The 13,656-nt window shown below is 48.3% G+C and overlaps 2 protein-coding genes across 3 annotated transcripts; both read right to left on the bottom strand.

Moving 5' to 3' along the window:
- Nucleotides 1-2,418, bottom strand: trir (telomerase RNA component interacting RNase). Of its 2 annotated transcripts, XM_086133941.1 has the most exons (4): nucleotides 2,244-2,418; nucleotides 1,709-2,109; nucleotides 1,196-1,267; nucleotides 1-318 (listed from the first exon to the last, which is right to left on the bottom strand). In XM_086133941.1, exons 2-4 carry the CDS (start codon nucleotides 1,967-1,969, stop codon nucleotides 211-213), a joined length of 441 nt encoding a protein of 146 aa, XP_085990067.1. In that variant the 5' UTR covers nucleotides 1,970-2,109; nucleotides 2,244-2,418; the 3' UTR covers nucleotides 1-210. The 2 variants fall into 2 exon arrangements, with proteins under 2 accessions (XP_085990067.1, XP_085990066.1); XM_086133940.1 differs by having other exon boundaries at nucleotides 1,709-2,418.
- A 306-nt stretch (nucleotides 2,419-2,724) lies between these two features.
- hook2 (hook microtubule-tethering protein 2) lies at nucleotides 2,725-13,263 on the bottom strand. The gene is made up of 22 exons (XM_086133035.1): nucleotides 13,063-13,263; nucleotides 12,335-12,417; nucleotides 11,869-11,941; nucleotides 11,738-11,788; nucleotides 11,420-11,552; nucleotides 11,013-11,080; nucleotides 10,708-10,773; nucleotides 10,545-10,625; nucleotides 9,394-9,560; nucleotides 9,114-9,254; nucleotides 7,860-8,061; nucleotides 7,599-7,709; nucleotides 7,145-7,232; nucleotides 6,926-6,992; nucleotides 6,708-6,845; nucleotides 6,093-6,180; nucleotides 5,378-5,412; nucleotides 5,211-5,293; nucleotides 4,999-5,102; nucleotides 4,558-4,665; nucleotides 4,326-4,397; nucleotides 2,725-4,246 (listed from the first exon to the last, which is right to left on the bottom strand). The coding sequence occupies exons 1-22, from the start codon at nucleotides 13,105-13,107 to the stop codon at nucleotides 4,118-4,120; spliced, it is 2,133 nt and encodes a 710-aa protein (XP_085989161.1). The 5' UTR covers nucleotides 13,108-13,263; the 3' UTR covers nucleotides 2,725-4,117.
- Between the last annotated feature and the right edge of the window lie 393 nt (nucleotides 13,264-13,656).

The raw sequence follows: 13,656 nt of genomic DNA, 5'->3' as shown, positions 1-13,656 counted from the left end.
TGAATAGGCAGTGTCAATTTTTATCAAGCCTTAACATCATCCAAAAGAACTATACGGGCAATAACGGATGCAAAGCTTTCAAAGCATTGTTGAGGAGAATGTGAACAGTGTCAAATCAAACCGAGAAAAAAAAAAAAGAAGACAAAAAGGCAAACTTCAGGGAAACAAAAATTGGAAGAAAGGCAAAGGTCTTTTTTGCGGGATCCACGTCTACTTGACCAATGGCCTGGTCTTATCGTCATCGCCGCACTGGTGCGCTTTGTACTTTTTCACCTCCGCCATGTACTTTGACCAAGCATCACTCTTGCCGGGCGTCGTCTGTGGGAGAAGACGCGGCACGTCAAACCGGTTCAGGTCACACTCTGATCCTTCTCCTTAGGCGGAGAAAAAAAAATAGTGTGTTTCCGGTAACGTGACCGACTGAGGATTTCTACGTCAAAAATGCCGACCGTAAAGTGTTTTTTTTTCTTTTCAAACAACCCTCTACATTTTTGTGTAGAGAGTTTACGTCGGTGCAAACTATCGCGATATTCACGTTGAGCGCGTGCGTCGTTTGCCCTCTCGTTTGTCAACAGGAGGACGGCGGAGGCGGCGACGTCGAAGGCGGCCGCGGGGGAGAGGCGAGGCGGGCGTTACGGGGATGGGGGGGGGTCGGTGCCGGTCGTTGGCCGGTGTCCTACCCCCCCCCCGCCCCCGCGCGCCCGCCCGCGGTCTGACCCCGCGAGGCTGTCGGCGGCGGCAGGTGCCGGTGTCGGGCGCGGGGTTGGTCGGTGCGCGTCGCGCAGCCTGCCGCTCCCCGTCCCGCCTGTCCCCCCCACCACAGGTCAGGCGCCCGTGGGCATTCCCCGACCGCCCACCCCGCCGACCCGCGCTCGTCGACGCACCGTCCGCCTAGTCTACGCAACTCGAGTCCAGGCCGGGCCGCGGCCAGCGTCGGGGACCTCTCCCCGCCGGTGCCATCGCGATCCGGCCGACCTCGGAACCTAACACCCAGCCACCGGGTACCCGACTCTCTCATCGCATTTGGCGGCGAGCGGGGGGTTCAATGTCTCCTTGTTTTATGGTTATTTTGTTTTAATTTTTGATGGAAACAAACAAAAACAACAACAACAAAAAAAAACTTTGTCCTACCTACCGACTCTATGCTTAAATTTCATGTTACCTGAAACACACTTTCTTTTTTATTTGGCCTTACCTCTGTGTCCTGTTTCTGCTTCTTGGCAACCATGCCGGTCTTAAGGAACACACCGCCTCTGCGCTTCCCCACCTGGGTTAGGGCATAGAAGACTGACAGCGTTACAGGAGGCCTTGCCTTGGCAACGAAGGAGAGTACACCAGAGCGGGTCTACATTGTCTGCTGCCCAACCACCAGCCTCATCTGTGGAGAACATTCCCCAACTTAACCCATCTAAGAGTGTTGATGGTACAATCCTCACAAAAAAGTTAAGATGCTGGGCTTTTGGGTGAAGCTTCACTTGACCTTCTCGAATACCTTTTTAATGCACGTGTCCAACTGTTCAGTAATCGGGAAGAAGCTGAACTGGAAGTATCACATGCATTGAAAAGGTTAAACATGTTCACCTGTTAAGGTTATCATGCATTTTTAGTTCATCCTGAAAGTTCACCCTAACTGCTTGTGAGTTGACCAATACGCTATTTCTATGACAATGGATGTCAGTTTGGATGTGCTATCTGCCAAACCCCTTACAAAGCTGGTGACCGGAGGGGGCTTCGTATGTCCTTGCTCTCCATCTGCCCCCTGCGCCTTTTTCCTCATCTCCTCCTCCATCTTCTTCTTGAACATCTCCATGAAGCTGCCGTCGTTGGCGAACGCGTTGCCCGAAGAAGACGGGACTTCTTGTTGGCCCGCGGACGGGGACGAGGGGCAGCCGCCGTCCGAGTCCCCGCCGCTGCTGCTGCTACCGCCGTCGGCGGGTTGCGATTTCCCCTGTCTGCGCCTTTGTTCCATGTTTAGGGACTGCGGCGGTGTCTCGGTGTTCGGGAGTTGCCGGGGACCTCCAGTTAGACGACGGGCTGCTCCGCTTTATATGGCTTGGTTGTGTGTGGTTTGGCTCGACGGCGTCTCTTAAAAACGAAAACAACGTATCCCTTCCGAAAAAAAGAAGGCAGAAACAGTCGACGTGAGCCACTTAGAGGGGAAAAAACCACAAAAGCAGCAGTTGGTTCGAAAGCTAATGTTGCTAACGCCGTCTGATCGACTCTACTTTCGAATAAAAGAGCACCTATTTCGGCTGGTGACGCTTTACGTTGACAAAATTGAACGTTGGACCCCGCAAGCGTTAAATACCCGCGTCCAGGCTCGTCGAATGTGTAGAGTGGGCCAGTGTTTTGATCTAGGTTTTCACTAAGCTCATCGCTCGCCGTCGGCCATGTTTAGGTTATCAGTGACGACACGTCGTGGGCGTGGTTCCAACTGCCGTACAGGAAGTCGAACTTGCTATTTTACTGCTGTGAGATATAAATAATGTGAGACTAATATAATTGCCAATGTCATTTTTTGACTTTGTCATACATCAATCAAAAATACAAGGTATATATAAGTACCCAAAACACAAATTAAAAATTGAGCATTATCATGTTTGCATGCATGATTTTAAAAAATCGCAGACATTTTTGAACAGGGATGAAAACCAAACCAATCACGAGCCTCACTCATCAAAAATATTAATCACTGTAATCAAGCACAAATCACCAATTGACATATTCGATCATAAACTCCCATTTATTTGTAGTGCAAAAGTAGAAAGGACATAGACTACTAAATGCTCAGCTTGCCTGATCCCTCTTGTGAGACGTACAGTACACCATCATCTGTGTGACCAACTCTAAGAGTCAACCCAATAATTGGGCAACAAATACCTAACAAACTTAGTTATGAACCACAAAAATGTGCACACAAATGTCGGGCTGGAGAGACAACAGCATATGTTGACGGGGATGAAGGACAAGACACAAAGCAGCAGCTTTGACATGAGATGCACTGTATTATTATTACACGCTCAAATGAGCTCATCTGTAGAAAATAAGCAGTGATGATAAACGTATCATCTATCGAAGGCTACAGTGTATATACTCCGTTTTCTTGTGAACAAACTCCAAATGAGCATTCCGTAGTTTTTAGTGTTGCGACATGTCGATCACATTGTGTAATAGTCATGCATTAGGAGGCCTTCAGTGGCCTACATTCACATTTGTGTAGATTCTAAAGTGGTGCGTGCATTTAGGTTTGACCAACAACCCATGACCCTGCTTCAAATGGGAAGGAAAAAAGTCACATGCAAATAAAGCTCATCAATGGAAACAAACAAAGTGGGTCATGCTACTCAACTAACGCCTTAAGAAAAAGGTCACAAAAGGAGGAAGGATTCCATGTTTGTGGTTTGTAAGCACCCCATGCTTCATTTTTAAGCACACAGGAAGGATTAAGTGTCTTATTGAAGGCACTCCACAAACGCACTGCTCAGGGAAAGTGCTTTTGGCCGGTCATACGAGAGTTCTGAGGAAAATGTCATTCAAGTGAAAACAAGACTGAAGATAGGACATCTTCTCTTGCACAGCTTAAGCCCATTGACATAAAAAGGAGCCGGAAGAAAAAAGTTCAATTGGTTGTAGTGTATAAATGGAGGTATCTCAGTGTTGCTTAGCGCCTACCGTAGGACGGGTGGTCCGAGGCCACATTTCTATTCTTCCTCAGTTCCCCGTGTCCTCACTATGCACTACTTGAGTTCAATGGACCTCTGAAGTCATCCTCTCATCTCCCACATCTTAACACTATCGCCATGAAGAGTGGCTTAAAATACATTTTAAAAGGTTTTTAAAAAGCGACTGTACTGTTCTAAAAAAAAAAAAAAAAATCCAATAAAAGTCACCTTAATTAAAAGGCGAGACAGTCTTTTTTTTCCCCTCAAGCACCAAGGTCCCCGTGTTCCAGTTTTTGCTCTTTCCACATGAGATACAAAACAGTCGCATCTCCGGAAATCATGACGGTACCACGTTGAGCCACCAGAGGGCACGTATGAGCGGCAAAGCTGCAAAAGGCACGGAGACAACAAGGAGTGCAGCGGGTGCACCTCTACGGAGGGTTTCCTTCCAAGCTTTATCTTGGTTGGGGCCGGGTGAGGCCTCTCCTGGCATTGGTGGCCATCCTCTGCTGGGCCAGGAAGGACATGGCCTGGTTGGGCGAGCTCAGCCGCTCGCCCGTCACTCTCTGATGCAAGGCCATTCCCTGAAAGGAGGCCAGGCTGGTCGAACATTCAATTTCCCCTCCCGATGTGAAAAACACACACGATGTGAAGACCTCTTACCATGTTGTACCAAGCGCTAATGATGAGTTTCTCTTCCGCGTCATGTCTGGATCGACTCTTCTCAAAATCACGCTGAGCACAGGAACACACACACTTCTTCAGTCAAGTCAAAAATTTCCCTTACAATATGTTCTATGCAGCTCCACGAGTCTAAACATGACATTCAGATGAATACTGAGTGTTTGGATGACGAGTTAAGCAGCACAAATCCACCCGTCCTAAAACTCCGTACCTCCAGGTGATGGATTTTTCTCTCTTTCTCCGTCAGCTGGTTCTTCAAGGCCTGAATGTCAGGAGTCACAGTCACAGGCTGCTGCTTTGGATCCAGGGTCTCGATCACCTATCGGCACACGCACAAAATGAAGGGCAGGTTGGAAAGACCTCAGACGTGAAACTTCAGGTCACGAATTTCAAACTGTTCCGTGACGCCGTCGGCAAGCCCAAAGGAAATTCTTTTGGGCAACTGTCAAGGGACTGCCGAGACAGAGAAGGGGGATGCACAGGGAAAGAGAGCACAACTGGGCTTCCTAATAACAGCATTGTTAGCAAGTTTCAGTTTTTTGGGGGGGGCCTATTTGAGAAAATATATCCTTTCCAAATTTTGTTTGCAAACGATATTGTTCATCAAGCAGGTCGCTCGTTAAATCAAGGATCCAATGAAAAAGTTCCAGACCGTTCTGGCCTTGTCCATGTAGCGCTTGTATCGCTGCTCCATCCGTTTCATGTCCTCGTCCTTCTTTCGCAGGATCTCCTGCAGTTCATCGATCTTCTTTGCCACTGGGAGACACGAGGGTAAAAATGCAAGAAGGGGGGAGTGGGGGGGGGGGGGGTGAGCATTTCCTGTGTCATCTCCAACTGAAGCAATTCAACAAAGAGAGACTCAACTGTTGCTGTCCGCCCGGGGCTCCAGGTCATCAATGACTTCTCTTTTCTTTTGGAGATCCGTGTGAGCTTCGTGGAGCTTCTCCCTGGAATAAAATCTTACGTGAACCTTTTTTTTTTTTTTAAACAATAGAATATCAACAGTGTTGAACACTACTGGGAGGACTTACAAATGTTCTTCCAGCTTCTTCTTCAGCAAGGAGGACTATATAAAGAAAACAAGGAAAACACATTCAACTCCAACACTTTCTCAAATGGGACACACACACACAACAACAACAACACTCCAAATAAAAGCTGTGAAAGTCAAGCTGTCCAAGGGTTGAATCACAGGCCATTTGGACAGAGGGTGGGCCGTACTTACGATAGCCTGATTTTGGCACGGTTGTTCGGTGGGGCAGGCGGGTAGTGACAGGACAAGACAGACAGACAGACAGAAGGGCAGGCGTTAACGGTGAATCAGCAAACACAGCAAACACGGCTTCAATTCCCACACGTGACACACGTCAAAGTAAAACAAAGATTGCAACTCTCATCAGCAATCTTTTTTTTTTTCCTCAGGCCCAATGAAATGGAGTCGCCCTTGTTGTGACAACTTGCCAATCACTTGCAGACTTTGACGACTTGGGGCAGGGCTCACCCCCAGTTGCGGGCCAATTTTTAAAAGCCTTTTTCTTTATAATTGCAGATTGTAATTTATTATGACAAGGTACAGAGTGGGATTCATCCATCAATTTAGGGTGCCAAATATGGTTCATAGAAATAGCAGGGGGCGGGGGGTTCTGTGCATGTTTATAGCTTGTCAATGTGAGGGATTGGCAAGTGGCTGAAGTGGACGGGCTGGGCGGGGGGGGGGGGGGGGGGGGGGGATCGACAAGCACTCACATCCTCCGTCTTGCTGTCCTGCTCTTGAAGAGCTTTCTGGAGCTCCTCCACCTGCGAACGCAGCTCGGATATCTGCTGGTGTTGCAGCCTGCGGGGGACAGAACAATGGCAGGATTGTTGAAGAGCCCGGTCAAGAAGAGAGGGATGAAACATCAAAGTTAAACGGGTGGGAGGAAGACAAGTAGAGCGAAGCGTTGATCCTTGTGCATCTGCGTGCCGCGCGGCGCTGCGCTCGACCGAGCATGCCCGCTGCACTCCTCTCTCCTGTTCCCGAAGATGCTTCCCACACCCTGGGCCTGGTGTTGCCTGGCTACGCACACGCACGCACACACACTCAGTCCACCCACATGTCCACATGCCCGCAGGCATATAAACACATTCGCGCGCACAGACAAGAGACAATCTGGCTTTCTGCTGTCTGTCCTCCAGCGCGGCCCACACAACTCAGCTGAGCACACAGTCCAGAGGGCGAGTTGACATTTAGGCAGATATCACTCCTACCCATCCACCAAACACCCATCCGAATGTCAAGGAACACACAATATGGCGGCACCGAGCGGGTAGGAGTCGATTTCTGCTTGCTACGTAGGTCGTCGACGGCGGGCCGTCGCCGACCTGTTTTGGGTTTCCAGGGCATTCTTGCTGCGCTGAGCCCCCTCGAGCTCAGCGTGCACCTCCGCTACTTTCTGCCTGTAGGTTTCCTCCTGGACGCACAGCATCTTGTTTTCACTCTGCAAGCGCACCATTGTCTCCCTGGAACCAACGTGAAGACAAGAAAGCGAGCGAGAGGTGAATCAAGATGACAGCCTGCGCACATCAACCTTAATACATACTTGAGCTCAGCGGGCATGATTTCTGCGGCCAGGTTTCCCACCGTGGCCACATTGTCGCGCAGGCCTCCTGCGGAGAGATTATTCGGTTGCAGATAAAACCTTTCGCAACGGATTTTGGGGATATTTTCATTCCAACAACTGCCGTCGTGTGGCTGTCCAAACACAAAAGGTGCATGAAAACGAGCCGAGCCCCGACCACGGCACGCACGTTGGGCTCACCTGCATCGCTGAGACACTTCTGCTGGACCTGCGCACACCTCAGCTCATCATTTGTCTCCCGAAGGGTGTCTCTCTGGGTCATCAGGCGCTAAAAACAAAAATGTCTTGACTTTGGGCAACAGAGAATGTTTCTATTCGTGATGCTGGACAAACCCGATTCCAACGAACTTGCGATGTTGTGTTGGACTCAAAACAGAATCCTCTGATTCGCAAATCACGTTCAACCAACCGTTTGTGGGATGTGTTGCAGCCATAAAATTTAGAGTGAGTGATTATTTGATAAGGTTTAACAGGGTGAACATGAAATGTCTTATCTTTGACGTGTACGCAATTAAATACAGGTTTGAACACGATTTGCGAATCATTGCGTTCCGATTTCATTCAAGTTCAACACAACGTACCAAGTTCGTGGGAATGGCGTTTGTGACACAACTTTTCGATGTGAGCGACTGACTTCTTTCTCTTTCTGGAGCGCATCATATTTGTCATGAAGGTTCTTGTACTCAAACTGCCACTTCTCAGCTTTCATGGCCTCGGCCTGGTGCTTGGCGTCAAGCTCGCGAGCCTGCAAGTCAGAGGGCACGGCCGCAACGGCCGCGTGAGCAAGAGACTTGCGACGGAACCGCCCGGCTCCTGAAGCGCGGGCCCGACTGTGTTTAATAGCACTTTGATGTCGAGGCAGAAAGAGTCTGGCTCCGCCTCCTCCAGCGCTTGCCTGTTTCTTGTACGTGTCCGTCTGAGTGCGAAAGACGTTGGCCTTGCGTAGCTCCTCCTCCAACTCGCAGGTGCGCTGCATGTACACGGTGTTGCGCTCCTCCAGGAGGCGCACCTGTCTGCGCAGGTCGCCCAGATCTTCCAGCTTCCTCTTGTAAGTCTCCACCAAGGTTTCCAGCTGGTTCACCCGGTCGGAGGAGTGCCTGAGGGGCGGCGGAGAAGGACGAGACATCCCGAAGGATACGTGCGATCGTTCCGTGATTGGCTCCTGACCGGGAGACGCTCTGACGCAAAAGCGGCATCAATGCATGAAACGTCTTCTATCAACACAGATGTCAGAGTGAGGAGGTGAATGGACGGACGTCTGTGTGTGGGCAGTGTGGGAGTTGTTTCTGTGAGTGGAAGATGATAATGGAGCTTTGCGCGAGTCACATGTATTGCCACGTTCAATTGTGTTTCCACGCGTCATTTCAGACGTCAAAAGGGAGTTGTGGGTGAAAAAGCGCAGCAACTATATAAAAAAAAAAAAAAAATATCGGTGAGAAAAAAAAAAGTGATCATTGGGATGTTTGTTTAAAAACAAACATCGGGAAACGGGGGATGACTTGAAAATGATGCCGAGTGCCATTTGTAAAGAAGACAAACATTTTACATCATCATTTGGAAGGCGGCGCATTAACTTGTGATACTGATTAATCGAGCACGCTGCTTGCAGAGCAAGACAAGCCTCCGTAGCCTGTTCTCCATGAACGGGGGACATCATTGCGGCCGCAAACATCGTCATCGTCATCAAACGCAAGCAAAGAGAAAGTGTGCGCGGAACTCAAATAAAGGTGCGCCGTGTGCACAAGGTAGCTGACTAATTGTGTATGGAAACTCGAGTTAATAACGCCACTCAGGTTTGTTTGTACCGCTGTCGTCGCAATTCTCTTTCGGCGCACCACGGCATCCTGAAGCACGCCGATGATGCCGCGACTCTGCGGGCGAGGGCCTGAAATTCTCCTCTTCTTAACTCATTCACTCCCAAAGACGTTTTTAAACGTCTTTTCAGACTTGGTCTAGAATTGACTGGTACTGAATGAGTTAACCAAGAGTCACATGTCACATGGCGTGAACAGCCACGGAGTGACTAGCGCAGCTTTTGCTTTCATCTTTTAAGTCTACAAAACTTGCACCGTGTGAACATGCACAAAGGGTGAAATGGAATGACGACGGGGGGGGGGGGGGGGATAAGCGGAAACGTAAGCGGCCTTACCGGAGAATATCCATCTCATCTTTGAGGGCTTGCGCTTCTTGCGCCAGGCCGGTCAAATCGTCGTTCCTTTGCTGCACGTTGGCCAGCTCGCGCTCCAGCATGTCCGCGCGCGCGCGCACGTCATCGCGACTGCCCTCCAGTCTGACGCGTGAAAAGATTTTTTTTCGTACATGAGCACCCTGGCCCGCTCGACTTCGATGACATTCAAAGGATTCAAAGACATCAACAAAGCGCGATGTCATGAGAGTCATCTTGTTACAAGTGTCTTGGGACTAGTTACCTGTAGTTCTCATCTTGGAGCTGCTCCATTTGACTCTGCAGCAGCAGCAGCTTCTTGCCGGTGATAGCGGTACCGGAGATGTCCAGCGAGTCGCAGCGGCTCAGCTTCTCTTTCAAGGAACGGGTCTCTGTTTGGAGCGACAACTTTTCCTCCAGAGCCACGGACAGCTGTGGAGAAAAAAAAAACAAAAACCATCAGAGAAACACGGCGAGAAAAAGGCGCCCATTCAGGAATATGCATTTGAAATGGAACTGATCGTTGTTAAGAGTGAAGACAGAAGACGAGCATTCTTGTGGGAACGACCGGAACGGAACGGTGCAAGCACATGATGGAGTCAGAGAAAATAAACTCGCCACTTCTTGTGCATACGCATGCCATGTTCCCATTTTACATGCTTACTCCTCAAGACTTAGTCAGCTGGTATAAAAATGTTCCCAGGCGGATGGAAGCGTCTCAATGGTGAAGTTGTTCACTTTAGCCTTCGGGTCAAGCGACAGATACAAATGTGCAAGGAGCGCATACTGTTCTGAGGTCAGTCGGGGAAAAAATGTGTTTGACTGAGGAAAAAGTACGCGGCGGAGAGTATCTTTTCAAAATGTAGCTGTGAAAAGAGGCGAGGCCGTTTGGAGTTAGACAAGCTAGCTAGCAATGCAATATTCAAAATAGGGGGAGTGGCCACTTACCTGACGGAATCCTCGGAACCTACGCGGCACTTTCAGGACAGATTGCATGCTTTAGTACAGGACCACCGACAGCAAATACATTTTCCAAACAACGAGTGACTAATCGCCGAAGCGTGGGCTACGCAAGTAAACAAAACAGGTGGGCCGAAAGCCGTGGAAATTTGAGTGTGCTGCAGCTCCATCCAAAGCCAACGTGTCACTTTTAGCTTGATGTTATGCAACTGTGTGTGTGTGAGAGAGAAACTCAATACAATACCAAAAAAAAAAAAAAAAAAGAAACTCCCCAAAACAAGCCAGGGTTACATAACATCCAATCAAAAGAAAACAAACTCAGACGCTCTAATCAATAAGGCCCAGAATACATCAACAGGCGCCGGCGTGCCCCGCACCCCCCCCCCCCCCCCCCCAGACCCTCACACAGCGTGCTGCAGATCAATTCTTGATGTTTGCCTGACATCTTAATCTAACCTGATGTTCCAGGTCTCGACAGCGCTGACGAAGGTCCTCTTTTTCACCCGCCTCCTCACTTAGAAAGTAATACTTCCTGGACTGCAAACACGGTATAGACAAAAAAAGTAAAGACACCTCTCACGTGCGCTGCGATTTGGAGGACACTGATGGTTTGTTTCACCTGGTAGTCAAAGTCTCCATAGGTCTCTGGGCTTCCTGCTTCGGATGAGGGCTCTCTTGATAGAAGCTACAGACAAACAACCCGAGTCAACGCAACATGTATTCTGCCCGGAGCCTATTAAATACAACGATAGAGAAATATACAGACGCGGTCAGACTGAGGTTTTGTGAAAGCGCAAAACGCTTTCTGGCATGTAGTTGCGTCTCTGATGATTAAGACGGATTTGTTAATTGTGAATTGACAAAAAGGACTTAAAAAGTATGTCCGATGCAAACCCCGCAGTGGATCTCAAGCAGCCGACTTACCTCCTGAATGGCTGTCATGACGACATGCTGGACAGATTCCTCAAGTGTCATTATCTGCTGGATTTGCTCTGGGTTTCGACAAACAAAGAGAAATTGCATGCAGCCCAAAAAACAGATTAGCGACAAATACCCGACTGAAAAAAAACTAGCGCCGCTTATTTTGCCAAAGACTTGAAGCAGCTTAGCTTGCATGACCTCAGCATTTTGATGCCCTTTACAAAGCGTAAGCTGCAAATTGTTCGCAAATCAACCGCTCGGCTTGCGCTCCGACGACGCCAACAGTGTTGAAAAACAAACAAAAATCACGCCATATGAACCTGAGCTAGTACTGTCCCCGCAGAGACTGCTGCACATCGAGTTTCAAGACTTGCGTTTGTTTTCGAATCCCTGTAAAATGCCGCGTTTACCTTGTTTCTTCTCACAGCTGACGGCGCAGCCCAAGACGAGCTGCACCAGTTTGCCCAACTCGGTGACGTCGCCCATCTCACCGATGAGACTCACGTCGGGCAAATGCTCTCCCGACACCTGGTGACCCAGTATCTGTTGTTGCGGATCAGAAGACATCACAAAGCTTCAAACTGGCCAACAAACTTTGCGTCAACACTTTAGAGAAGGCCCTTTTTATCCCAGCCGTGACCTTGCACCACAGAGCAAACTGGGATGGCAACACTTTTGCCCAAACCGTTGATTGATGAGCAAATAAAATGTTTTATCTTTTTCCTTACGTCGTGGTAATATTCCAGCATGCTCTTGAGAATCTTTTTCAAGTTGCTGACCTACAGGAGAAAAACATGAGCGGGGTTAATCATTTCAACAATCGAAAAGACGTCATGCTCAAGAATTTGTCATTCGTTGCCTTGAGGCGCCAGTTGTCCCCGCTTTCCTCTTTGATCCGAGCCAGCCAGGTTTCATTAAACCAAGAGGGGTCTCTGATCACCAGGGCAGAGGAGAAAACACGTGACATCACAACTCTGGTCTCTTCCGTCAATGCCAGAACAGCACCAGGACTGCTTGATGCAGCGGAACCTCATCGACATTTTCAAGCGTCATGTGTAATTTCATGCAGGTCTTCAGCAAATCTGAGAAGGTTGAGCCTTGAAAGCTGCGAGCATTATTAACCCCACAAGAGTCTTTTGCCTTTTTTTTTTTTTTTTAGCGAGGAGTGCTACGAGTGATTAAGAGGAAACGTGGTCATGAGAAATGCAATTCAAATATTTTCAGTCACAACAAAGAACTAAACATGTCTCATTAGCCCCCAGCGGCCTTTCCTTATAGCTCATAATGTGTGTTTACATTTTGCTAAATGACATAAATATTCTTACATTGTGTTCAGCACATGTGCGATGGCCACTCCACTTGTTAGGTCTTGCTTGCTGTTGCATGATGGCACCTGAAATGTCTGCAACTGAGAACAGAAAAAAAGAAAAAAACGGGGGGTCCTCGGTTTCTGATGGTGTTATTTTTTTACATTGTTTCCCCCCCCCCCATCACTTTCTTCAAAGCATTCGAGTTAATTAGGCACACGCCTGAAACACACCGCTTCTTTGTGTAATACCTTGAGAAAGGTCAAAATAAATCAACCAAGATATATGAGGAATAGAATTTTGCACTTGCACAAGTCTGGTTCATCCTTGGGTGCATTTTCCAGATACCAAAGGTGCCACGCTCAATTATACGCGACTTGATACATTTAGCAGACAGGTATATTTGGATTGAAACGCTACGAGGTAACACTCAAGGATCACAACTTGGCCCGTACTTCTGTTTTCAGAACATGTTACTTCGCCGACGCTGCAGCTGAGGAAGGCAAAGCTACACGGCAAAGTAAACAGGTTGTTGGGCGCGAGTTAGCCGTGCAGGTTAGCGTCGCTCGCTAGCTTACGCACGCTCCACTTCACCTGTCTACGCGATGGCTACTTCGATCATCTCGTTTTTTGGTGATATTTTTTTTCACAAACAACGTTCCTTTGGCTCCAAAGTTTAATTAGCCACTGTCGTCCCGTCCACCTGTTAGCGATTAGCAATGCGACGCGGCTAAAGTCGAACTTACCCATGTTAGAAGTGAATCACACAGCTCGGCTTTGTCCAGGCTCATACTGCTTTTTTTTGTGTGTTTTGTTTTGTTACCCGTGAAAGGTTCGACTGTTGTGTGTGAGCGAAAGGTGCGTCTAACACTTGCAGCCAAAGTTACTTTGGGACTCCGAACACTTTCCACGTCATTCAGGCTGCCATGGCCTCCTTTCGCTCGTGCCTGCCGTCTCCCCCCCTCCGCTCGTCTGTCTCACCTCCAGCCAGCCGAGCGAGCTTCCGTATTTAGAGCGTTTCTATGGAAACGGATTCGGTTACGGGTCAGCTTGGCTGAAATGAATGGGCTCAATGTGACAAGAACAATGACAACAACGCACTTCACGCAAAGTTTCGGAACTATTTTGATTTAAAAAAAAGAATAATTTAAATACACACACACACATATATATATATATATATACAATATATATATATATATATATATACAGTATATATATACGTAGTTGTTTCATGTTGAGAGGGAAGAAATTTCATCGATGCTGGATGTTACACATTCGTACAGCACATTTGACAATAAAGTTGTATTCAATTCAATATATATCTATATCTGTGGTGT

This window comes from Hippocampus guttulatus, chromosome 16, assembly GCF_054856545.1.
Source record: "Hippocampus guttulatus isolate MCC_2025c chromosome 16, RoL_Hgut_1.0, whole genome shotgun sequence".
Lineage (NCBI taxonomy): Eukaryota > Metazoa > Chordata > Actinopteri > Syngnathiformes > Syngnathidae > Hippocampus > Hippocampus guttulatus.
Note: the sequence above shows the minus strand (reverse complement) of the source record. Positions and strands in the feature narration are given on the sequence as shown.

What these genes read in the sequence shown, in the direction of transcription:
- trir (XM_086133940.1), bottom strand. Translation starts at nt 1,969, where the DNA reads ATGGAACAAAGGCGCAGACAGGGGAAATCGCAACCCGCCGACGGCGGT. An exon ending in CCCCTCCGGTCACCAGCTTT is followed by an intron (nt 1,268 to 1,708) that starts GTAAGGGGTTTG and finishes GCCCTAACCCAG; the next exon opens with GTGGGGAAGCGCAGAGGCGG. An exon ending in AGCAGAAACAGGACACAGAG is followed by an intron (nt 319 to 1,195) that starts GTAAGGCCAAAT and finishes CTTCTCCCACAG; the next exon opens with ACGACGCCCGGCAAGAGTGA.
- hook2 (XM_086133035.1), bottom strand. Translation starts at nt 13,107, where the DNA reads ATGAGCCTGGACAAAGCCGAGCTGTGTGATTCACTTCTAACATGG. An exon ending in GTGATTCACTTCTAACATGG is followed by an intron (nt 12,418 to 13,062) that starts GTAAGTTCGACT and finishes TTCTGTTCTCAG; the next exon opens with TTGCAGACATTTCAGGTGCC. An exon ending in AGGACAGCAAGACGGAGGAT is followed by an intron (nt 5,413 to 6,092) that starts GTGAGTGCTTGT and finishes TTCTTTATATAG; the next exon opens with TCCTCCTTGCTGAAGAAGAA.